Raw genomic sequence first — 24,377 nt, 5'->3', positions numbered from 1 at the left:
AGTCTGTGAGTTTAAATCCCCGCTCATGTCTCCTGGGTGTCAAGGGCCAGTTAAAGATCACCCCCAAGGTGAGTGGCTCAGCGGTTACGTGCCCTGCCACCTGTGCAGCTGTGGGCAAGCTGCATAGCCCCAAGGAGCCCAGTTGCCCCCCAGCTGGCAGTTGTGGACAAGGAAGGGGCTGGCTTGTGCAGTTGTGGCAAGCTGAGCAGGCCCTAGCCAGCTGGGGAGGGCTAGCCTCAGAGGCAGGCAATGGTAAACCCCCTCTGAATACCGCTTACCATGAAAACGCTATTCATAGGGTAGCCATAAGTCGGGATTGACTTGAAGGCCGTCCATTTCCATTTTCCAGATCAATAGAGCAGTAGAAGCAAGGAAGAAGTGCTTGCTGACCTTCCTCCCATGGTCTTGTGACTAAGGATGGTGAGGAGGGAGGAACTGCACCTCTGCCTTGCTGTGGATGAAGTTAGAAGAGCTGCTACTGCCAACTGCAGGCTGAATGGCAAGCACAGGAGAATGTTCCTGGATGAAATCCTCAAGACATATTGTCAGACATTAAAGGAGAAGATGCCTAGCAAGTCAGTTTGACAGTCCTACCTTCTCCAGCCAGCTGATCAGAAATTCTCCTTTAGAAGATTTTTGATTTCTCTCTTTGAGAAAAAAACTTGCCCATGCATTTAGCTCAACCCCCTAACATTTAGTAGAAGTTACCTGTACCTGAATCATGATCTGCATTCCCTGTTCCTATTCTACATCATTGGCTGCTGACAGCATGGGGTAGAAAAATTCAGAAGCAAGGAGTTAAATGCACTGCTGGTTTTGACGACTGGTATAGCCATGCTTTTAGTGCAAGATTGGTGAAGTAGTTTGTTGTTTCTTTCCATATTTCTGGCCAACGTTTCCTGCATGGAAAATTCATGCAGGCCTTTTTCAGTATAAGGTATGATTAATGAACTACCTCTTACAGCTCCATAATGACTATATGCTGCACATTCAGGAGTGTCAGTCTGGAGGCAGAATCCATTGCAGGCCAGGGGATGAGCTGAGACATCCATGTAAAAAGGGGGCAAGAACAAGAATTGCAGACAGGATGATAGAACAAGATTAGTGAGCTACACAAGACAGACCAGAGTCTGGCTGTTACCCATGTAAGGAGCTGGCATTGAACCAGGAACATTGCAGCTATCAGTTCATTGTGCTGCAGGGGGAGGGGGAGGGTCATGCCGGGACATGGGAAGATAATACATCTCCTCTCCCCCAACTCTTGTCAGGATTTGCTGAGAGTTAGCTGCATCCTGTTGTTGAAACTGAGGTTATTATACTTTGGACATATCATGAGAAGACATGATTCACTAGAAAAGACAATAATGATGGGAAAAAGAGAAGGGAGTAGAAAAAGAGGAAGGTCAAACAAGAGATGGATTGATTCCATAAAGGAAGCCACAGATCTAAACTTACAAGATCTGAACAGGGTGGTTCATGACAGATGCTACTGGAGGTCACCGATTCATAGGGTCGCCATATGTCATAATCGACTTGAAGGCACATAACCACAACAACAGCTGCATCCTAAGTGCTCACAGAATCAGGACTCCAAAGTCAGGACAGAAGAAAGCAATGCATCAGTCAGGTGAGGGTCAGAGGCAAATGGCATGGTCTAAGGCAGACAAAGGTTGTGTTCCCAAAGCAGCAGCTAGCGGGTAGGTGGGTCAGAAATAAGCAGTATAGGAACACAGGAAGCTACTTTATATCAAGACAGACAGTTGGTCCATCTAGCTGAGTATTACTTACACTGACTGGCAGCAGCTCTCCAGGGTTTCGGGCAGAGGTCTTTCCCAGCCCTACCTAGAGATGCCAAGGACTGAACCTGGGACCTCCACGCAAACCACTCTACCACTGAGCTACAGCTCTTCCCCTGCCTTGGGCCCAGCATAGTCTGAGACATGCCAACAGGTGTCAGAGACAGCAGCTAGCATAAGGAAGGGTGAAAAGCAGGCACATGCTTAGGCAGGACCTTCTCACAAGCAGCCCAACTTGTCAACCTGTAGGATAGACCCCAGGCTAGGGCTTTATAGAGCCAGGTAGAGTTCCATTGGCTCTCCAAATCACCTGACCTGATGCTGGGTCAGTTGGTGGGGCTTGTAATGCCATCTAGTGGTGCCTCTCAGGCTGTACAATACCTCTTTCAGCAGGCATGCTGACCTGGTGGTGCAGAAAGACAAGGCACTGGAGCCTGGATGCTGGAATCCCCATTTAAGGCCTCTGCAACAACAAGTGGCTCCTCACATGGTCTGGTTTTGAATCCCATCTTGAGTTCCAACTGATCTTGACGTACAAACTCACTTATCTCAGAAGGGTTGGGCCTGGTCAGTACTTGGGAAGGAAACGTTGCACCTCTCCACTGCATCAGACCGCGAAGCCTTCTGTGCCCTGTTATCTGAGACTCTCTAGCTAAGGGTGTCAGAGATTAAACATGGTCTAGTACCTTGTACATATAAACCACAGCTCTGTTGCTGAACTATAGCCTCTCCCAGTTACCAGTTAGAAATAAGTACACTTTGAGATTTATAATAGTTCATGAAGAACCAATACCAATAATAATAATAATAATAATAATAATAATTCTATTTATATATCACTTTTCCACACAAATGTATCCAAAGTGGCTCACACTACAACAGTAAGAATGTGCATTAATATAGCATTATAATAACAGTCCAATGCCAATTCATTTTGAAATACAACAATCCAAACAAATAAATCATAATATGGACATTATATTTAAAATTCATTATAAAATAAATAATAAATAATTAAAACCCATCAGTTGATCAAAATATATAAACAAGAGTCAGACATGATAAACATTTCCACTGCAGTCAGCTATCAACAATAATATAACCAGTTGCCAGTTCCTCAAAAGTGCCAAGTCCTGGAGATGCCAAGCATATTTCTTTGAGCCTGAAGTGGAATCTGTTCAGCCTTTTCCACAGGGTCTGCCAGGGTGTCTTCCTTGCTTGTCACAACATGAACACCCTTGGACAAAGGGGGCCCAGGTATCAGAAACTTGTTGCAGCCAACCAGCAGCTATACTCTCCTTCTCCCCCAGTGAGTATTTATTCCTCCCCTCACCCACCTAGCATTGCCCATCGTGACGGACCAGGGCAGGCCATCATTAAATATAAAAACAATATACCTCAAGGTAAATATCACAGCTTCATATCACAGAATAAGAGTAACATGACCCACCAAATGTGGCTTGATAAACATCTCCCTGTTTGTGTAAATGATGTATGAATTATGTCAGTTTATGAAAAATAGAAACAGGCAAATTAGCAAATCCCCTCAAGATCTTTTGAAGATCATCCTTGCCCTGTTATCAGTTTCTTAATATTCACTATTTGAGTCTTTCATTTCAAGGGAATTTACTCCTAATTTTGAAACCTGCAGATGAGAAATTGGCTTCTTCCACTTCCAGCAGGGTATCACCATACACAAGCCAGCCCACTGAGAGTGTACTCTACACTGACTAGCAATGGCTCCTCAACATTTCAGACAGGAGTCTTTCCCAGCCCTATCTGGAGATGCCGGGGATTGAACCTGGGACCTTCTGCTTACAAAGCATATGCTCTACCACTGAGCTATGTCCCTTCCTCATGAGTCCTTGCCCATTTTAGTTAACTGCCATTGTAAGAGAATGGATGTGAAAACACCAGGGCAGCTGGAAGTGAAGTAATGCCATCCACATTTGAACACATTTTCCTGCTGAACATCAGCAGCAACTTCCACATATGTCTTGATGTTACATGTGGCCTTTGGACAAACAAAGTTCCTTCTAACAAGTCCCAAGAGAAAGAGTCTTGTCAACAAATATTTCCAATATCCATGCAAGAATTACAGATATGGTTATTTCAGAACCTAACTTGGAATCTATGTCAATGTCTGAGCCATGTGGATGCAAATCACAAAGATGTAGCAGAAGATGAAAAGCTACAAAGGCTAGGTAGTAATGGGGATGGCAAACTTCCCCTAAGCAGCCTTGTGTCCACCATGTGGTGCAAACCACTTCATACTTCCCATGATCAAATCCAGAACTGAATGGACTCAAGAGGGTGGAAGCACTGAGCATTGTGCAGGATTTTACAAATTAGCCCACAGTGCAGTTAACTCTTTGTAATAGAGGAAAGTGTCATCTTCTTAGAACTGGTAGTCATCTGGTTAGGATCTGCAGGGCATACAAGCTGGAGTACAGAGCAGCCAGTTCCAAATGTGCTTCACTGTTCCATAGACAGGTGATGGAGTCTTTCTCAGTTTCTAAACCTAGCCGACAGATTTGCAGCATCTCATTAGTCAGATCATCTTCTTCATTTGTCAGGGAACAATCAGTGAAATTACTACCTTCATCAACAAAAAGAATCCACTCCAAAACGCCATCCATCTTTTTGATGTTAAAAGAGAACAAGGGAGAGAATGAGTGAAAGGGTCAGTTTACATATCCTCTTTCCTTCAGCATATGAGCAGTCCCAGCCTTCCCTGGGCACACACTTGCATGTAAACTGATTAGTCACAGATACAGCCAGCCACAGTTCCCGTGATGAATTGTTGAGGAGGTCACAGTGGGTATTTGAAGAGAATGTAACAAGAGCCCTGCTGGATCAGACCAAACGCCCATCTAGTCTAGTATCTAGTTCTGTTCTCACAGCGGCCAACCATATGCCTATGGGAAGCCCACATGCAGCACATGAGCCCAACAGCACACTCCCACTCATGATCCTCAGCAACTGATATTCTGCCTCAGATACTGCCTCCTGACTAGCAGCCATAGGTAGCCTTATATTTTAGTCTGTTCCCAAACTGCTTTTTTTGTTCACACATCCCTTCTCCCTTAACTGGGGGAAAGCCACCTTTCCCATGTTCTGCTTCAAATCAATCAAGAGAGTTCTCCAGCTATTTCCAAGCTGTTACTCTGATTGAGGAAACATCAACCAACCATCCTGGGCAATCTAGATGACAAAGAAGTGGCCCGCCAATGACCATAACAATGTTTTAAGGGACAATTGTTCTGTTGTAAAGGGTGGGTTGGTGGGTGGGAACAAATGAATATCTCCAGGCATACATGTTTGATATCATTTTAAAAAAAACAATACTATATGGAAGGAATTAAGCTAGAAGGGGCTCACCATCTCCAGCTGTTGGGCCATTTTCTTCTTCTCCAAGGTTGTTTCCAGCAGGGGTAGTCCAAATCTGTGAACACAATTCCCAAGAACAGGTACAGTTGTGTTTAATAAAATGGCATTGTTACACTTGGAGTGATTTAGAGACAGGTGGTAATTTAGTTCATTCATTGTTATTCCCTTGAGAGCCAATGTGGATTAAAATGTGCACATGGGGCCTGGGAAATGCAGGTACAAATGAATACCTCCAGCTCAGCAATGGGAGTCACTGCTCCAGTTCATACAGTTAGGGGCAGAAACACTACAAATCCTTCCACAACATAGAGAGACTACAGACCCTATAGGGGCACAGTATCTTTTACCCAAAAAGGCCATCTGGAATTAACGAGTCTTTCATGACTGCTTTAAAGGCTTGCAAAGAAGGAGCAACCCAGGCCTGATCCATCTACCCCTCCTGCCTTGGGACAATACAGTGCCATCCAACTAACAGTGTTTTCCATACCTTGTACAGAAGAGCAAATGTTGTTCACTGGTCCCCAGAGATCTTGATTTTCTGTTCTCTCCGTGTCTTGGGAAATCCCTAAATAGGAAAGCAGCATTTGCACTTAAGGGTGGAGTCCCTCATTCAGTGATTTCAATGCAGAGCAATCAACATTGTTTCCTGCCATGGAAAGCTCTCACTGGTGGAGGGAAAATTACACCAATTAGTCAGTCCAACAGGAATGAAATAGACAGCTGCCAATATAGTAGAACCCTTCATTGCTTCTTTTTTCACAGCTAAAATAAATATTTGCTGATAAGTACTAATCAAGGACTTCTAGATACATAAGCAGCGTGGTTAGATCCACGGGCTGAGGGGATAAATTTGGGTAAGGCGAGGATCTTGGAGCAGACAGGCCGGAAGTGGGAGGAGGGAGAGCATTCTTCCTGGAATAAGCATTTAAATTGAAATAAACACTGATGGGGATTCAGGGCATATACCTGCTGGGATGAAGAACTTGGCCCTCAGATATGTTGTTTGACTCCAGCTTCCATCTACCCCAGCTAGCATGGCCAATAGGGATAATGGGAGTTATTCAGAGCTTGGAAAAGTTACTTTTTTGAACTACAACTCCCATCAGCCCCAGCCAGCACTGGCTGGGGCTGATGGGAGTTGTAGTTCAAAAAAGTAACTTTTCCAAGCTTTTGTACATCATCTGGAGGGTCACAGGTTTCTCCATCCCTGGCATATGCAAAGATAGGCTGAGTCTACACATGCAGTAGATTGGGGCTGTAGAGTTAGGGTGGCCAGTTATGCATTGCCAAAAAAGAGGATTTGCATCACCAAAATAAAAGACAAAAGATGGTACCAATTTACATAAGCTCTGCATAGGGTAATTTAGATGTATAGGCACAAATCTAGAAATAATTACTGTAGTTTAAATACAAATGCAATACAACTCTCATCATAGTGCGGAAGACACCAGATGACTTGCGCACCTGCGCAAGCTGTGTACGTTCAACATTTTATTCTAGAATCAATGCAGTCTGAATTCTTGCTTTTTCTACTTAGTCCCCACACAATCCAGACCTATTGCATATTTTTTGCTCCTAAAAAGTACTTCTTGACAAACTGGTTTCATTTCAAAAATACAAGCTCATTGCAGATTGATTTTGCATTATCCTGCAGCATGTAGATTTGACAACAGATGTACGTAGTCTCAGATATGGGAGAAGGGTATATCCACACCTGCCCAATGACACTATGGGGTAGTATACTAAGATCTCAAGGGGAGGGTTTTCAAACACACATCAAGTAACCACACATATCTATCTGGATGGCAGGATCTACAATCAATCTAGATTGAAAGCAGCATGTTGAGGACAAGCATGAATGATCCTGTATTGAGGAAAAACTACATTTTTGTGCTACAAATGGATAAGTGCAGTAGTGTAGTGGTAAATTCAAAGTGCAAGGTCCCTTCATGATAGTCACAGCCATGCCTCCTTACAGCCACACTCTCTTCTGAGATTATACAACCTTCTAAGCTTATAGAATAATCTGGAAAGGCTTGAATACTGGTTTCTGCTTCTCAATCACTGTCAGAATCTGTCCTTTCTCACTGTCAGAGATATCGCTGGAATTAGTGAATTCAGTGTCTACACATTTATCTCCTGCTGCTATCAAACTACTTGATGTGATGCTATCATTAGGATTCACAGTCTCTTCTTCTGCATTTACAGAATTCTTATTCTCCACAACTTGGCCCTTTGAAGTATGAACTATTAGGAACTGCTTTCCCTTTGATTGGCTCCAATGAATAGGAAACAAAAAGGAAGCAAGTTAGAAGACTCTTCTCAGTGGCTAACACACTCCTCTTTCATGCTGATTGGCTCACAGGACACTGGAGGCATAGGGATCCTGCTGCGACCTAGCTCCCCAAAACACTACACCCCTGGGAAAGTGTGTATTTGTTCAGTCTGCTGATCACTGTTGATGGGCAACTTCAAGGCTCCTGCTGTTCCTTTTTCTGGTTCCTTATTTTAACCAGACTTGGACTGGACTGCACTTCTAAGAGAGGATACCTTCAAATAGAGGACTGTCCTCTGACAGGCCTTCAAAATAGAGGACTAGCCTTTGTAAAGAAGGACACATAGCCACCCTAGGTAGAGTCCTGAAACAGAAGAGCCAATGAATTGTATCAATTCAGACAGCAGGAGGGGAAATCGCAGATAAGAAAGCTCCCTTTATAAAAAAATCTTCCTGCATGTAAAAAAATTATCATAGCAGGCAGGCGCCTTGTTTAGAACCTTTTCTCCTACTATGTGGGTTTTATAGTAGTAGGATATCCTCAGTTTGTTTCTTGACATTACCAGTTAAAAAAGGATTTCAGGAGGTGCTGGGAATAACCTCTGACTGACTGAAAGCTTGAAGAACTGATGAAGCCAGTCCTGGAATCAGTACTGGACTCAGTCAGCGTAAAGTGACTTCATATGCATTTTCAGGATATTTTTTTTTTAATGTGAGGGAGCATTCAGAAATGGTGCCCCTCCCACTCACAGTCTGAAGTGATTCAGTCCATTCTGCTACCTCAGGACTCTACTACCTTGTTCAGTTGTTTATGTTGCTCCAGAGGTTGCAGCAGTGAGGAAAAAAGGATAAGGCCAGGAAGGAAAAATTAAGAAATTGGCAGGTTCAGAAATAATGGCACAGGACAACCAAGAAGCTGCTAGTATGAGTGGTTCAGGAGCTGAGAAAAGTGGCATACCATCAACTGAACAGTCCAGGCAACGTCTCCATCTTACAGGAAAATATCTTAGGATTCCAGAAGCTGCTTCTTCAAGGGCTGGCTCAACTACATTAGTGGCTCATATGCCTCTTGAATTGTGTCCTTCACTTGCTGGACATCTAAAGGTCACAGTCAAGATTGTTAGCACGGTCATTTCTACAGCACTTTTAATAGCATGCAGGGCAATTGGTAATCTCTTTCTCCTACTAGTTGCTACTACTATGGCAATGTCTTGTCCAAGGCCACCTGGTAAATTGGTGACAAGACAGCTAAACTCCACAATCAGAAAAATCACATGATGCAACTCTTACTGAATCGTGCCACTTCTGATTGCAAGTAGGAGATGGCAGACTTATATGCTTTCCTGTACAAAATGCTCCATTCACACAGGCAAGTTACATATCGAGAAGGCTGGGCTAGGGAGTTCTGCATACACGGAGTTAAATATAAATATGCATGTATGGAAAATTCAAACATATAATCCCCCACCTTCATTCTGAAGTGGTACAGTTCAGCTACAGCTGCTGGTGTTTTCCATGGTAAATTGGTAACATTCACCAGAGAGTCATATTTATTTCCATCTTTCTGCTAGTGTTTGAAAGTTTAAGCTTGTGTGCCTCCCTTTTACAAGTGAAACATCACATAAAGCTTGAAATGGCTCTAGGTTGGGATTTGTGCCCAGGCCTAAATGCCAAGAGGTAATGCAGTGCTTTCACTTTTTATACTACCTGTGGGTAAAGGCCTGACCAGTACACAGACATACCACAAGGACAAGGAGAGCATGTCTGCTCTGTGGGCATCTTGTTGCAGTGCACCAGGCTCTCTGATTTTGCCATACAATAGACTGGGATTACACAGGTTGATCTCCGAAGATATTAGTCAGTAGATGGCTTTGTCTTTGGAGGCAACAGCTGGTTTGTGGTTGGGCTCCAATGTGGCAAAAGGTTAATTGTTTAAACAGTCTTCTCAAAGCCTTTCTATTAAATGTGCTTGGTAATGGGCTGGTGGCAGCCATAATTAGATGTGACATGGATAGTATTTCCTATCAAATAAATAAATAAATAACCATAGGAAACAGGGTGATTTGGAAAATTTCAATCCTTTCCTGATGAAAATTCAGTGAAATGGCTTCTACAATTTCACCATCTATAAATTTTGTGGATCTAGTTTTAATATTATGTTAATATTGTTGAAGGAAGGAATGTGCTTGTTCGCTGCTCCTTCCAGTCTTCCTCCCTCAGTCCATTGATTCCTTCATCCACAAGTATGAACTAACAAGAAGAACTTGAATGAGCAGAAATTTCTCAGAAGAGAGATGTCTGAGAAAAAACTGTTGGAGAATTTTACCTCCCTGGTCAAGAATATTCAGCAAAATGCCACTCTTCCAACCTCCTAGTTTCATTGCCCACAAATAGCATGGAGAATTTTGGAGACAATATTTGCTCATCCCTAAACTCATATCTACAGATCCCCATGGTCACTTCTAGTTTGGCCCTGAGTTTTTGTGGCATCAGGATTTAATTATAGCAGGAGTCAGCCTTGGGAAGAGCAAAAGTCACATGGATCATAGGAGGCTGCCTTATACTGAGTCAGAGCATTGATCTATCCAGCTCAGTATTGTCCACGCCACTGTTCTTCAGCCTTGCTTCCCCAGATGTCGGATTACAAATCCTATCAATCCCAGCCAGTTTAGCCAATGGCCAAAGATGATGGGAGTTGCAGTCCAATCTCATCTGGGGAACCAAGGTTGGAGAACAGTGGTCTACAGTGACTCGCTGTGGCTCTCCAGAGTTTCAGGCAGGAGTCTTCTTTCCCAGATGCTGGGATAGAAGATGCTGGGGACAGAAGAGGTATACTGGGAAACATGTGCCAAAAGATGGGATGGGGAGGAGAGTTTTATTGTATGTCCCCATCTGATATTCAGAGTTACAGTTCCCAGAGTACTTTAACAATCCATCTCTCCTCCCAGGGAACTCTAGAAGTTGTAGCTTTGTGAGTGGAATAGGGGCCTGTTAACAAACTACAGTTCCCAGGATTCTTTAGGGGACGCAATGACTGTTAAAGGGGTATCATAGTGGTTTAGAAGTGTAAGGTGGATGTGGCCTCTATCTATTTTCCATCACATACCCATTAGTTGCTTCTCTGTAGTGTGATCTCACACTACTAAGATGTATGAATGAATTAACCATGCAATTGCATAGGCAGGACCTATCACATGAGACTCTTTTTCCCACCTGATTGGCACTTCACCTGGAAGGAAGGTGCTGATCCGATGGGAAAGATCTGCACGAGTGGGAGAGAGAATCCAGTTATGAAACCAGAAATCAATAGATAACCACTTGCCTGCAAGGGAGGATCCCAGCTCATCCTGGAATGCTAGAGAGAGAAGAAGAGGAAAATAAAATATTGGCTTAAAATTAAGCTGAAGCAGACACATCCATGCTTCCTCTTTGGAAAAAAATTAGCAGGATCTCATACACAAGAATTATCATTATTTACTCCAATCATTTCATCCTTTTATTTTGCCACAAGTGAAGGCTTGTCCACAGCTGCATCTAGGTGATCTGTTTATTGAGCATCTATCCAGATTTGTTTGCAGGGAGATTAGATAATGTTGGCTATTTAACAAGCATTCACTCTGGTTTGTTTGCAGGAAGGCTAGACAACACTGCATCAAAGCAAGGGTTATCCCACACTTTTCCATTGCATTTTCCTGTCACTTTCCTTATTACAAAAAGTTCGAACTTTTGGGGAAGCAGGTTTTTGCACAAGGCTTCTCAATCAACTATGCTGTAATTGTGCAACCTGAATTTGCTGGTATGTGATTTAATCCTACCTGAAAATAACATAGGAGGCTGCTGTTGTGTAATGCCAGGTCTGTGGTACAGAAAACAACATTCATTCACGATACAATTGTGGATGAGAACGCAGTCCTGATGTGCATTACGGAAACTTGGCTGGATGCGGCCTCAGCCCCAGTGCTTGAGGCCATGTGTCCAGCCGGTTTCCGCTACGCGCAGCAGCCGAGGGTTGGTAGGCGGGGAGGAGGAGTGGCAGTTATTTATCGGGAGTCTTTGATTTTTGCCAGACCCCCTCTCCACAAGACCAAGTTTGTTGACTGCATGTACTGGAGGTTGGGCCCAAAGGGCAGTTTAGGGATCCTGCTGGTGTACCGCCCACCCCGCTGCACAGCAGACTCCCTGACCGAGGTGCTTGAGGTTATCTCTGGTGTGCGGGTGTGTTCCCCCAACCTATTGGTTTTGGGGGATTTTAACCTGCACACCAAGACAGCTCTCACAGGAGCACCTCGGGATTTCATGGAAACCATGACTTCCTGGGAACTGCACCTTAGTAGTAAAGAGCCCACCCATGTAGCCAGTCATGCTCTTGACCTTGTGTTTGTCTCGGGACGGGGAGGAAGTGCTCTGAAAATGGGAGCTGTTGTTGCTAACCCCGTGTCATGGTCAGATCACTATCTGGTAAATATAGATCTCTCAACGCCGCATACCCTCCGCAGGGGACAGGGACCTATTAGAATGGTCCGCCCCAGGCGCCTGATGGAACCTAAGGGATACCTGAATGCGCTTGGAGATTTGGAGTTGTCTGAAGGTCACCCGGTCGAAACCCTGGTGACGGAGTGGAATAGGGGGATCACCGGGGCAATAGACCGGGTGGCTCCAAAACGTCCTCTCCCCCTGAATAGAACTCAGACAGCACCCTGGTATACACCACGGTTGCGGGGTCTGAGATGGGAAGTGAGACAACTAGAGCGCCGGTGGCGGAAATCTTGCTCCGAAGACGATCGGACACTCGTTAGAGCAGCAATAGCAGCCTACCAAGTGGCAACAAAGGCAACAAAGAGGGATTTCTTTGCTGCCTCTATTGCATCCGCAGAGTGTTGTCCCAGGAGGTTGTTCCAAGTGGTCCGTAGCCTGGTTGGTCCAGTGATGCAGGAACCAATGGAACATTCTAAAGCCTCCTGTGACATATTTGCTAAACACTTTGCGGATAAAATTGAGCGTCTGAAAAGCACGACTCCATATACCGTGGATACAGGAAGTGGGCCAGAGTCGGCCAATTGCACTCCGGTCTGGTGGGATCGGTTTCAGCCTCTTCCCTCTGAGGAAGTGGACAAGGTGCTCTCTACTATGCGGCCCACCACTTGTCTGCTTGATCCTTGCCCCACATGGCTCATCTTGGATTGTAAAGAGAGACTGGGCAAAGGGATCAAGGCGGTGGTGAATGCTTCCTTAGAAGAAGGTGCATTCCCACCAGCCCTCAAGGAGGCGATAATAAAACCTATTCTGAAAAAGCCCTCCTTGGATCCCCAAGAGTTGAACAACTTTCGCCCAGTCTCTAATTTACCATTTTGGGGCAAGGTGATCGAGCGAGTGGTGGCCAAACAGCTACAGACACACTTGGATGAAGCAGATTATTTGGATCCATTCCAGTCCGGCTTCAGGACTGGACATGGAACTGAAACAGCCTTGGTCGCTCTGGTAGATGATTTAAGGAGGGCGTTGGATAAGGGAGAACATGAATTCCTCGTCCTCCTGGATCTCTCAGAGGCTTTTGATACCGTCGACCACGGTATCCTTTTAGATCGTCTGAAGGGAATGGGATTAGGAGGCACTGTTTTACGGTGGTTCCATTCCTATCTCTCAGACAGACATCAACGGGTGGCATTGGGGGACGAGGTTTCAGACCCTTGGCCTCTCAATTGTGGTGTGCCACAGGGTTCTATCCTCTCCCCCATGCTATTCAACATCTATGTAAAGCCGCTGGGAGCTATCATCAGGAGATTTGGGCTGCGGTGCCACCAATATGCGGATGACACCCAGCTCTATCTCTCATTCAAGTCCTCACCAGAGTTGGCTGTGGAGACCATTTCCAAGTGCCTGAAGTCAGTAAGTGAATGTATGGGAGGAAACAGGCTGAAACTAAACCCTGACAAGACCGAGGTGCTGCTCGTGGGAGATAGGAGAAGGTTAGGAGATATAGACCTGGTGCTAAATGGGGTAAAACTGCCCCTGAAGGACCAGGTCCGCAGCCTCGGGGTCATCCTTGACTCCCAGCTGTCCATGGAGGCTCAGGTTTTGGCAGTGAGCTGGGCAGCTTGGTATCAATTACATCTAATACAGAGGCTGCGACCCTACCTTCCTGTCCATCTTCTCCCACGGGTGGTGCATGCCTTGGTCTCCTCTCGCTTAGACTACTGTAATGCGCTCTACGTAGGGTTACCCTTGAAAATGGTCCGGAAATTACAGCTGGTACAGAACGCAGCGGCGCGTCTGATTAAGAACAGCCGTCGCCGTGATCACATCACTCCGGTGTTAGAAGATCTACACTGGTTACCAGTTGTCTTCCGAGCCCAATTCAAGGTGTTGGTATTAACCTTTAAAGCCCTATACGGTATCGGCCCAGTGTATCTGAAGGAGCGCCTCCAGCATCAACAAATATGCCTCCTGACAAGATCAGCCACTCAAGACCTTCTCTCGGTCCCACTGGTTAAAACAGCTAGGCTGGTGCGGACCAGAGAGAGGGCATTTTCAATCGTGGCCCCCACCCTCTGGAACTCTCTGCCTTATGATATTCGCCATGCCCCCTCCCTGCCAAGTTTTTGCCAAGCCTTGAAAACCTGGCTATTCAGGCAGGCCTACAAGACCCCGTGAACAGTCTAATCTTATCTGCTATAGTTATGGGTGGTTTTTAGCTTAATTTTATATTGATTTTTGTGTTATATGAAGTGTATATGTTATATTGTATTTATGTGTACGCTGCCTAGAGTGGCCGGTGCCGCAGCCAGATAGGCGGCCTAGAAATAAAATATTTATTTATTTATTATTTAACATCAGTCTAGAAGTGCCCCCATGTTTACATAAGGAGAAGGAACTCTAATTCCCTCATGTGAAACATTTGAAAGTTCAACAGAGGCAAATGTAAATATAGCAGCCAGTAGTAGTAGCAGAGGACAGCCAGTGTGGCATAGTGGTTAGAGTGTTGGACTATGACCTGGGAGGCCAGGGTTTGAATCCCCACACAGCCATGAAGCTGACTGGGTGACCTTGGGCCAGTCACTGCCTCTCAGCCTCAGAGGAAGGCAATGGTAAACCTCCTCTGAATACCGCTTACCATGCAAACCCTGTTCATAGAGTTGCTATAAGTCGGGATCGACTTGCAGGCAGTCCAGTCCAGTCAGTAGTAGTAAATGGTTGCTAAACAACACAGAAGCCTTGCATTGGTGGCTGCAGTGCTCTGCTGCTCTTTGGTGGTTATGGTAGAAGAGGTTTCCTGGCGTTTAATGGTGAACTGTGGGTGTTCTTTGCATGAGATTCTTTCATACTGTCTGATTCCTATTCCTGCTTATCAAAAGGAAGTCCTATCAAGTTAAATGTGGTGTGTTTCTTAGTAACTGCATTTAGGGTTGGGATCTTAATATCTAGGTGTTAGAGGCATTCACTTCCCCCCACAAGTTATCCTAAAGACTCCTGTGGCATCTTTAAGAAATGTATTATGGTATAAAGTTTTGTGGACTAGAGTCCACTTTTGCGGACTAGAGTCCACTTTATTAAATGCACGAGGTGGGACCCTAAATGCATGCCATAGTTGACATCAACTTCCACCAGCATGGCCAATGTTCAGGGATGATGGGGGTTGTAGTTCAACAATATCTGGAGGGCCACAGGTTCCCCATCCCTGCTTTTAGGACATGAAAGCTTATGCCACAATACATTTGACAGTCTTCAAGGGACCACAAGACTCTTTGATGTTCTTGCAGCAACAGCCTAACACTTAGAATTCATGTTAACCTCGTTGTCATTGCACTCCTTTTCCTCTCCTCCCACCACCTCCTTCTTGCCTTTTCTGTTATTGACATTTGCACTGGAACATCCTCAGGGCAGAGTCCTATCTTTTTTTTTCCTTTTTCTTTTTTGTCTTGTTTAGAAAGCTCCACAGAGTGTCATGCATTTTGATAGTATTGTGATGTGTAAATTATGAGTAACAACAATATCACATGTACCATCATACGTGAGCGAGGAAACCAATGTTGCTGGAAGCTGCTGGGAGAACACAACTGAAAGGAAAACAAAAAGCAAAGGAATGTATCAGGAAAGGAAGGCAGAATTGAGTTCTCCTTGTTTTCTAAGAGGAGGAGTAGATGCTCAGAGTGACCCTAACAGACTTGGGCCAACTCAGGTAGATCTTGCACACATGCTATCATGCCACTCACCAATCCCTCCATGTGCAGTAGTTCTGCACACAGAGAGGGTGATTTTCTCACTCCACTGCAGCCATCCCTACCCTCTTTGGCCACTTCAGGCTATTGTTGTTGCCTTTACATGGATGTACAGTATATAATTTTACTTTGGACCGGAGGCACTGTTAGTGAGTGACCAAGGTTGTCTGAGTCCTGGGTCTTTTCTACTAGATCCCATCTCCTGCTCCTTCCCCCTTTTAAAACTAACCTTGTTTAAAAAGCTTTGCTTACAGAGCTGCTGGTCATGATGCAAAGTGCGATATCAGGGAGACCCCATCAACCCATCAACTTAATTTGGTTAGAGACCTAAATTTGCATCTATACATATAAATTCATATGTAAATTTTATGTGAATTTGTGTCATGGACCTGTGCTCTTTTAATTACCTAGTAATACCTTTGTTTTAAACCCTAAAACACCTTGAAGACCTTGCCGGGAAAAGGCAGAATATAAATGTTTTAAATGAAGAGTGGAAGAACCTTTTTCCGCCCAAGGGTGAACTCACTCATGGGCAACCTTCTGGGACTGCATGCCACTGGTGGGAGGGTCCAGAGGCAGAAGAGGGAGAACCAACAGATCAAACTCTTACTGTTATCCAGCAGGTTACATTCCAGGCATACAAAGATCAAATGTCTGTGCACACACACCTACACTTCTCTCCATCCAGGGAAGCAAAAGGTATTGTCACCGTTCAAGGACCCTCTCCAGCTACACAAAAACATTTGAGGAAGGCACAGAGCAGGGCCAACGAATGGTGTAGAACAGGGGTAGCCAACATGGTGCCTTCCTTTGGACTACAGCTCCTATCAATACTGGCTATTGGCCATGCTGGTGGGGGCAGATAGGAGTTGTAGTTCACAACATCTGGATGGCACCATCCCTGGAGAGAGACTAATGAGCTGGTGCACACTAAAAGTCACTTGGAGCAATTGTAAGTGGCCTCCATATCTAGTCATGCAATAGCTAAATGCCGTCTATTCTGACTGGTGGCTTGCCAAGGACTTTTTCAGCCATGCAGCCCTTTTAACTGGAGGTCCCAAGGGTTGAATTTGAGACCTTCTGCAAACAAAGGATATGTTTCTACCTCAGAAACACATGTCCCCTCTAATGGCAGCCCCTAGGAGGCTACTTTCCCTGGAACATTATTCAGATACTATACCTAAGTTAAAACAGTCCTCCCTGTTCAACATGCTCCAGTGTTAAGAGCAAGGTGCTAGAATTCAAGTTTGCTTGAAAAGCCTTCCCCAGATGCATTTGAGAGCTGGCATGCAGGTGAGGAAAAGGCACTCTGTTTATGTACAAAGGCACCTTCCTTTTTAGTACTTTGCACAATTCAAGTTGGACACTGGCACTCTAACCAGGTTCTGGTGCTGAGCCCCAGCTTAAATCGAGACCTGTCAACAGTTGATCACCCAAACAAAAAATATCTTTCCATGATTTTGTAAAGCCTTAGGCTCAAACTTTCCATGTGAGGAGGACAGAATCACTCTCTTGCACTTCACCCCTGCACACTTGCTTAAAACCATGACTCTTGTGATTCACTCTCCACTGCTCCCACCGTGATCACGGATGGTCCTGACCATTTAAACTTGAGAGCTGCCCTCTAGATCAGGGAAGGGGAACTTTTGGAACCTCCATATGTTTCTGTACTACAATCCCGACCATCCCTGAATGTTGGCTATGCTGAGTGGGGCTGATCACAGGCTCCCCATCCCTGCTCAAGGAGCTTTCACATTCCTTGTGGAAACTACATCTGTCTCAATCTGTATGAACAACTGCTTTCACTCACCCAGCTCTTCCTCATAGGTTTGGAGCTTCTCAACCGCATAGGCCAGCACTGTGCCTCGGGGAATTAGCATGGACTTCTTTTTTGCTCTTGTGTTCAGGCCCTGCGGATTTGAGCACAGACTGTTAAGGGTACTATACAGGAGCAGAGGAAGTTGCCCTATGCCAAGTCAGACCATCTAGCTCAATATTGTCTACAGTGACTGGCAGCATCTCCAGGGTTTCAGACAGGGGTGTCTCCCAGCCTTACATGGAGATGCCGGGGATTGAACCTGGGACCTTCTGCATAAAAAGCAGATGCTCTACCACCGAGCTACAGCCCTTACACCAAGTCATGGATAGATAAGGACAAGGCAGGCAGGCACAGGGAGCAGCAGTTAGGCCTCCCTGGTGTGGTATAGGCAGTAGCCAGGGGGACTTATAAACTTCTCCTTGACCCCAACCAGAATAGTCAGAGCATGCCTAACTAGAAACACCAGAGTGATTATGGCACTGAAGTTACTAGATGTGAGAACATGTTCTTCAGGCTTGAACTGTGCTCTGGCATAAGACCATAGGAAGAGCCCTGCTGGACCAAACACAATACATCCCCCTGCCACCCCCATTGTCCTGTTTCCTTTTCAGCCTGCCCAGCCAGACTCCCCTTTCAGCAGAGGAGCTTGATGCTGTTGGAAGTGGGGCAAGAGCAACTCCTGTTTTGTTCTCTTGTTTGTGCTCCAGAAGGAAGATAGAGCTAGGGTCCTCCAGATGGATAGGCTTGTTTACCTTTTACCTGTGATGCTCTGACTGACTTCCTTCTGTCGCTAGACTGTGACGCCTTTAGGGAAGCTTACCTGCTCCTCCTCCTTCCGCCCTTTCCATTCCTTTGTCCTCCGGCTGACCAGGAGAGAGGAGACATCCCTTTGTCTCTGCTCTCTCTCCTAGCATGGGGCTGACTCCTACACCTGGGAGTTATGCCTCCAACTTAGCTAGTTAGTTAGAACTAGGTATGCCTTTTTCTATCTACTATGTATTTCTCTAAATAAAGTAGCTTTTCTTATTTTACTAAGTCTCCAGTCTCAGTGATGCTGATGCAGGGTAAAAGCCTGCTTTCTTAGGCAAACGCACACACACGCTGGCACACTCGCATTTCAACATCTGCGGTTATGCTCTGCTGCTGTGGTGCTGCTTTTAAACGAAATTAAGCAACACAACTACACACAGCGCAACAGATGCACTCCTTTTCAAGCTGAAGGGTAAGCAGTGGTGCTCCCCTCCCAGCCAAAGAGTAAACGGCGCTGTCCCTCCAGGTGAGGGGCAAGCAATGTTCTCCCTTGCCCTAAAGAAGCAGGCAGAGTGCTCCCTCTCCCCACTTAATTTACAATCCACATAGAAAATCTTCTTCAGCAGCCCCATAGAATCTTTTTGGGACCTACTCTACCATTATTTACTTTATTCATGTTAGTTTTTTAAAAAGTGAGGTAGGGGATGGAGAGAAAGAGTGACGCCTAAGGCCACAAAGCCAATGTGGTGTAATGGTTAGAGTGTCAGACTGGGACCTGGGAGACCCAGGTTCAAATCCCCACTCAGTCATGAAGCTCACTGGGTGAACTTGGGCCTGTAGCTTTCTCCCAGCCTAAAGTACCTCACAAGGTTGTTGTGAGGATAACATTGGAAAGGAGAGAACCATGTTTGTATGCCACTTTGAGCTCTTTGGAGGAAAGGTGGGATCTAAATGTAAAAATAAACAAACAAACCTTTATCTTCAATATCTCTGCCGCATTAACCTCTCCCTTGCCTCCTGCTTGGGCAGTCTCCTCAATCAGAAGTGGTTCCATGATCTCAAAGGCCTCAGTCACAACATAGAAATGCAGCTTAGGATAGAGTTGCTGGAGAATGCTGATGGACATCCCCGTTCTCCTGAAAGCAATACGGAGGAATGTTACAGCTGTTACTTCTGGAATGCCTGGCCTTCAGGGTTCTTACTGAGAGCCAAGAGTCTCTGCATTTGTGCCCCTTGTGAGAGCCACTCAGGGCTACAGAGTGAAAGGTTCTCAGCCTTATGACATCTTCCCAGGCAGGTCTGGCCCGAGACATTTTACCTGCTCAGGCAAAGGACAACAAAGTGTGCTGCCTCACCACCTGCACCTTGCCATGTGACTCACTCCACTGGCAGTTTAACTTCAAGGCTAGTGATGGGAAAGCATCCTCTATTGCCTCTAAGGGCAGCAGGCTAGTTTAGGAGGTACAGAGTAGGCCATGTGGGACACACAGCTCTGTCCTCCAGCACTTCACCACCACTCCCTCCCACATCATTTCCCACCTGAGGGCAGCTACCTCCTGCCTAATTGTAGGGCATTTGAGATTATATACATACGGTGGTATTCAGTGCTAGTTCTACTCAGAGTAGACCCATTGAAGTTAATGAACATGACTAACTTAAGTCCATTAATTTTAGCAGGTCTACGTGGAGCAGGACTTTGCTGGATACAACCCAAGGGGTTGTATCCAGTGTTAGTTCTGCTCAGGGTAGGCCCACTGAAATTAATGGTCATAACTGATTTAGATCAATTTCTGTGGGTCTACTCTTGAGTAGAATTTGCTTAGATGCAATCTATAATTTTTTACCTGCCCTTCACCATTAGGTCCCACAACAATTTAATATACAGATGTAAAAAGAAATAAAACACAATGTATAAAAACAAGTTAGACCATTCCAGTCAGAACAGAATCATATCGATCCAGCAAAGAAATCAGGTTGCACAAATCAGGAACTGTCAAAGGTCAGGGTAAAGAATTGCCCCTTTAGTGTATGGTGAAAGCTGCACAACCGAAGTGTTAGATGCCCCTCTGTGGGGAGGGAGTTACATAGTTGAGGGACTGCTACAGGGAAAGACATGGGGGAGGCTGCAGTGAGAGGCCAGTTTATGAGAATGTCATCTTAAATGCATACTGAATATTTGTATTTTTAATGGCATTTTATGTAATTTAGTTGTACGCTGCCTTGATATTAGTGTTTTCCAGCTCTGTTATCTAAGGCTGTCTCTCAATTAACAGGAATGTGTTCAGAGGAGGGCAACAAAAATGGTGAAGGAACTGGAGACCCAGTCTAATGAGGAAAGGTGGAAGAAATATAGTATGTGTAGCCTGGAGAAGAGACAATTAAGTGGTGTTTTGAAAGCCATCTTCAAATATTTGAAGGGCTATGACAGAGATAATGGAGCCATTTCCCCCCCTGTTGCTCCAGAACAGCGGTGAGGACCCCCTGACCTGCAGGCCAGGCCTCCCCATTAGGCCTACCAGGCCATTTCAGCCAAGACATGCTCACCTGCCCTACCCACCTGACATCATACTTGAAGTCAGGTATGAAGCAGGTAAAGATGTGTCTCAGCTAACAGGGGCTTTGCAGGCATGATGTTAAAAGGTATTCTACAGTGAAATAGATTGCCTCAGAAGGTGGTGGAGACTCCGTTTGTTGTTAAGAGATTTTTAGGCAGAGGCTAGATGTCCATCTATCAGGGATGCTCTTGTGGTGGATTCCCTGCATCAGCCGAGGGCTGCACTAGCTACCCTCTTTGCAGTGGGGGAGTGAGTATGCCAGGGCACAAGGCAAGGGATGCAGCAGATTAACCTAGGCAACCCTGTTCCTCTCATCCAACCAAGAAGGCTTGCTTTATTTTTCCTATCCTTGCCTATCCTCTAGTGGACACTGTTGGGAGTGCCTTAACTCCAAGCCCTCTTAAACAACAAAAAAAAGGCTTCTAACTGTAATGTTGTTATAGCCTTTGCCTGCTCCCTTTCCCCATGGGAACTGGGGAACTCTCTTCTTTTGCTTTCATCTTGCTGAGCAAAATGTCAGGCACTATAGGCTTAATGGCCCAGCAGAGGCCATTAAGTAAGATGTGGAGCTCCATATAAAGGTAGCTGCCCTCATAAGGACTGGTAGGCTTCTTTTTCCATGCTCTGACCCTTCTTGTGACCCAAGTCCAGAGGGAGCCTGCTGTAATAATGGTGGGCAAGTTCCTATGAAAGAGGGTTTGCCCACTATTCACTGCAATGCATCATGTTTGCTGTGTCCTAGACAGGCTGACCTAAGACAAGTTGGTGCCTGAGGAAGAAAATCCGAATGACACTGACCTGTCTTGCTAATTAACAAAGGAACAATCCACTGCAGGAAGTTCTCCTGCAAGGCCCTCAGAGAAAAGAAAGGAGGCTGTGAGAGAGCACCACAGTTCCTGCTCCTTCCACTGGGACTTGTGCAGCAGAACTTCCAAGGTGGTTATGCCATGTGGGTCAGATCCATCTCTCTGTCCTGCTCTGCAGCTCTTTGTGGCACCCCAAATCTCTGTAGGGATCGAGGAGTAATTCAATTCAGTTCACATTTAAAGATGCATCTACCTAATGTACGAGAGCCAAAACACAGCCATCTTTCCAATTTTGTGCATATCTGAATTTTGCAATGCAGTTCTCTAGCCAAGCAATTTCTACAAAAAAATATATACTAGGGTAAAGTGTGCATAAAAATGTATACAATAGTGAAAATAACATAAAATGCATTTGAGAGTCAGTGTGGTATAGTAGAGTGTTACACTAATACCTGGGAGACCAGAGTTCAAATCCCCAAAAAGCCATGAAGCTTGCTGGGTGACCGTGGACCAGTCACAGTCTCTCAGCCTAACCTACTTTACAGAATCGTTATGAGGCTAAAATGGAGAGGGAGGAGAATCATATCTGCCACCTTGAGCTCCTTGAGGGAAAGGTGGGCTATAACAATAATAATAAATAAATATTAGGGATCACTCTTTTACAAATGTGTATATTAGGCAAAAGCACGTACAAATGTGTATACAGTATTAGGACAAATTCACACAAAAATGCAGATGATTTTTATGAAGACTTTAAAAAACAACAACCAATCACAAACATATTCTGAACAGACCTGAAACCTTCTTTTCTTCTGCTTCTTCCTACCCCCATAGCACCATATTCACTAATAGGCAAAAAAACCTTGCGGTTTAAGAACGTATCTATAACCCACAGATATTTCTATTGAAAAAGCAGTGAAATTGGGCAGCTACAGTGAATGCCCCAGGGGAGCAGGAGACCTGACCTCCTGAGATATTGTACTGCCCAACAAATTTGTCAAAATGCAATTTGGTTTGGTCTTCCACAATCCAATCCACTTCCTGTGTAGCTTGGAAGAATTTGGTAACATGTGCCTCTGAGCATATGGCGAGTGGTGCCAACACCTGATCCCCTGGTGCATTCACTATAGCTGCCCAATTTCACCGCTTTTTGAAGGTTTTAAAGTTTGATAAAAATATGTGTGGGCTATAGGTACGTTCTTAAACCACAAGGATTTTTGCCTCTTAGTGAATTTCTCTACTTTTTAATCTGGGAGGGAAGAAATGGGATCCTGTGCAAGTTTACTGAGAATGGATTGATCATTTGCATGCTTATTGAGTACAGTGGGATTTACTCCCCTGCAATCATGCTTAGGATAGGTGAAACTGACCACAGTGGATGGGGAGGGGAGGAGGAAGAGGAGGGAGGGGAGGAAGGGCAGAGGGGAGAAGGGGGAGGGGAGCAGGGGAAGGGGAGCAGGCAGGAGGGGGAGGGGAGAAGGACAGGTTTGATCATGTTAATAAGAGGTAAGTTTAGGATAGGTAAAATTGACCAGGGAGGAGGGAGGGCTGGAGTGGGCAGGGGAAGAGGAAGAAGGAAGAGGGGAGGGGAGGAGGAAGGGAGAGGAGAGAGGAAGGAGGGGAAAGGCAGGTCTGATCATTTGCATGCTTATTGAGTTCAATGGGATTTATTCCTATGCAGTCATGATTAGGATAGGTAAAACTGACCATGGGGGAGGTGGAGGGAGAGGGAGAAGGGGAAGGAGCTTGGAGGGGGGCAAAGGAAGGGGGAGAGGAGGGCAGGTTTGATCATTTGCATGAGTATAGAGTTCAGTGGTATTTACTCCCGTGCAATCATGCTTAAGATAGGTAAAACTGACCATGGGGAGGAAGAAGGGGAGGGGGAGAAGGGGGAAGGGGAAGAAGGGGATTGGAAGGGAATGGAGATGGGGAGGGAGGGGCAAAGGAAGGGGGAGGGAAGGGGCAAGTGGGAGGGGATAGGAGGGAGGGTGAGTTTGATAATTTGCATATTTTTTGTGTTCAGTGGGATTTATTTCTGTGTAATCATATTTGAAAATGGAAATGGACTGCCTTCAAGTTGATCCCGACTTATGGCAACCCTATGAATAGGGTTTTCATGGTAAGTGGTATTCAGAGGTGGTTTTACCATTGCCTTCCTCTGAGGCTGAGAGGCAGTGACTTGCCCAAGGTCACCCAGTGAGCTGCATGGCTGTGTGGGGATTCAAACCTTGGTCTCCCAGGTTGTAGTCCAACACTGACCTGGGGGAGGAGGGGGAGGAGAGGAGATAGGGTGGGCAGGCACTGGGCAGAGAGGAAAAGGAAAGCACTGTAAACAGTAACATTGTGCGTTTCCCCCACCTTTTTATTCTAAAGCAGGCACATGTAGCCTCCCACCCAAATTTAAACCAAAGCTGTCCCTGGCCACATCCACACTAGGCCTTTATTTCACTTTGGACAGTCGTGGCTTCTCTCAAATAATCCTGGAAAGTATAGTTAGTCAAGCATGCTGAGAGTTGCTAGGAGACGCCCTGTTCCCCTCACAGACCTTCAATCAGAGTGGCTGACAGTTAAACCACTCTGGCCACTCGAGCTCTGTCAGTGGAACTGGAGTCTCCTCTCAGCACCCTTCACAAACTACACTTCCCAGGATTCTCTGGGGGAAGACTTTCTCATGTGAAATCAAGGTCTGGTGTGGGTGTGGCCAGGGCCGGCTCCAGGCATGCCGGGGCCCCTGGGCATCAGCTTGCCCTGGGCCCCGGCGTGTGTGTGT

The 24,377-nt window shown here is 45.5% G+C and overlaps 1 protein-coding gene and 1 non-coding gene across 2 annotated transcripts in view; both read right to left on the bottom strand.

The window, feature by feature from the left end:
* Positions 1 to 2,649: 2,649 nt before the first annotated feature.
* LOC133366333 (gasdermin-D-like) overlaps positions 2,650 to 24,377 on the bottom strand; it is a 34,958-nt gene continuing 13,230 nt past the window's right edge. Inside the window, 8 exon segments of the mRNA XM_061589334.1 lie at positions 2,650 to 4,435; positions 5,178 to 5,228; positions 5,231 to 5,241; positions 5,674 to 5,751; positions 10,784 to 10,816; positions 15,462 to 15,515; positions 17,488 to 17,587; positions 19,220 to 19,382. Of these exon segments, the coding sequence (XP_061445318.1) occupies positions 4,208 to 4,435; positions 5,178 to 5,228; positions 5,231 to 5,241; positions 5,674 to 5,751; positions 10,784 to 10,816; positions 15,462 to 15,515; positions 17,488 to 17,587; positions 19,220 to 19,382 (718 nt within the window). The 3' untranslated portion in view covers positions 2,650 to 4,207.
* Positions 17,735 to 17,803, bottom strand: TRNAK-UUU (transfer RNA lysine (anticodon UUU)). The gene has a single exon. It is a non-coding gene; the product is annotated as a tRNA-Lys (tRNA).

The sequence above is a fragment of the Rhineura floridana genome, chromosome 11, assembly GCF_030035675.1.
Source record: "Rhineura floridana isolate rRhiFlo1 chromosome 11, rRhiFlo1.hap2, whole genome shotgun sequence".
Lineage (NCBI taxonomy): Eukaryota > Metazoa > Chordata > Lepidosauria > Squamata > Rhineuridae > Rhineura > Rhineura floridana.
The sequence above is the reverse complement of the archived record's forward strand: the minus strand, read 5'-3'. Positions and strand labels throughout refer to the sequence as shown.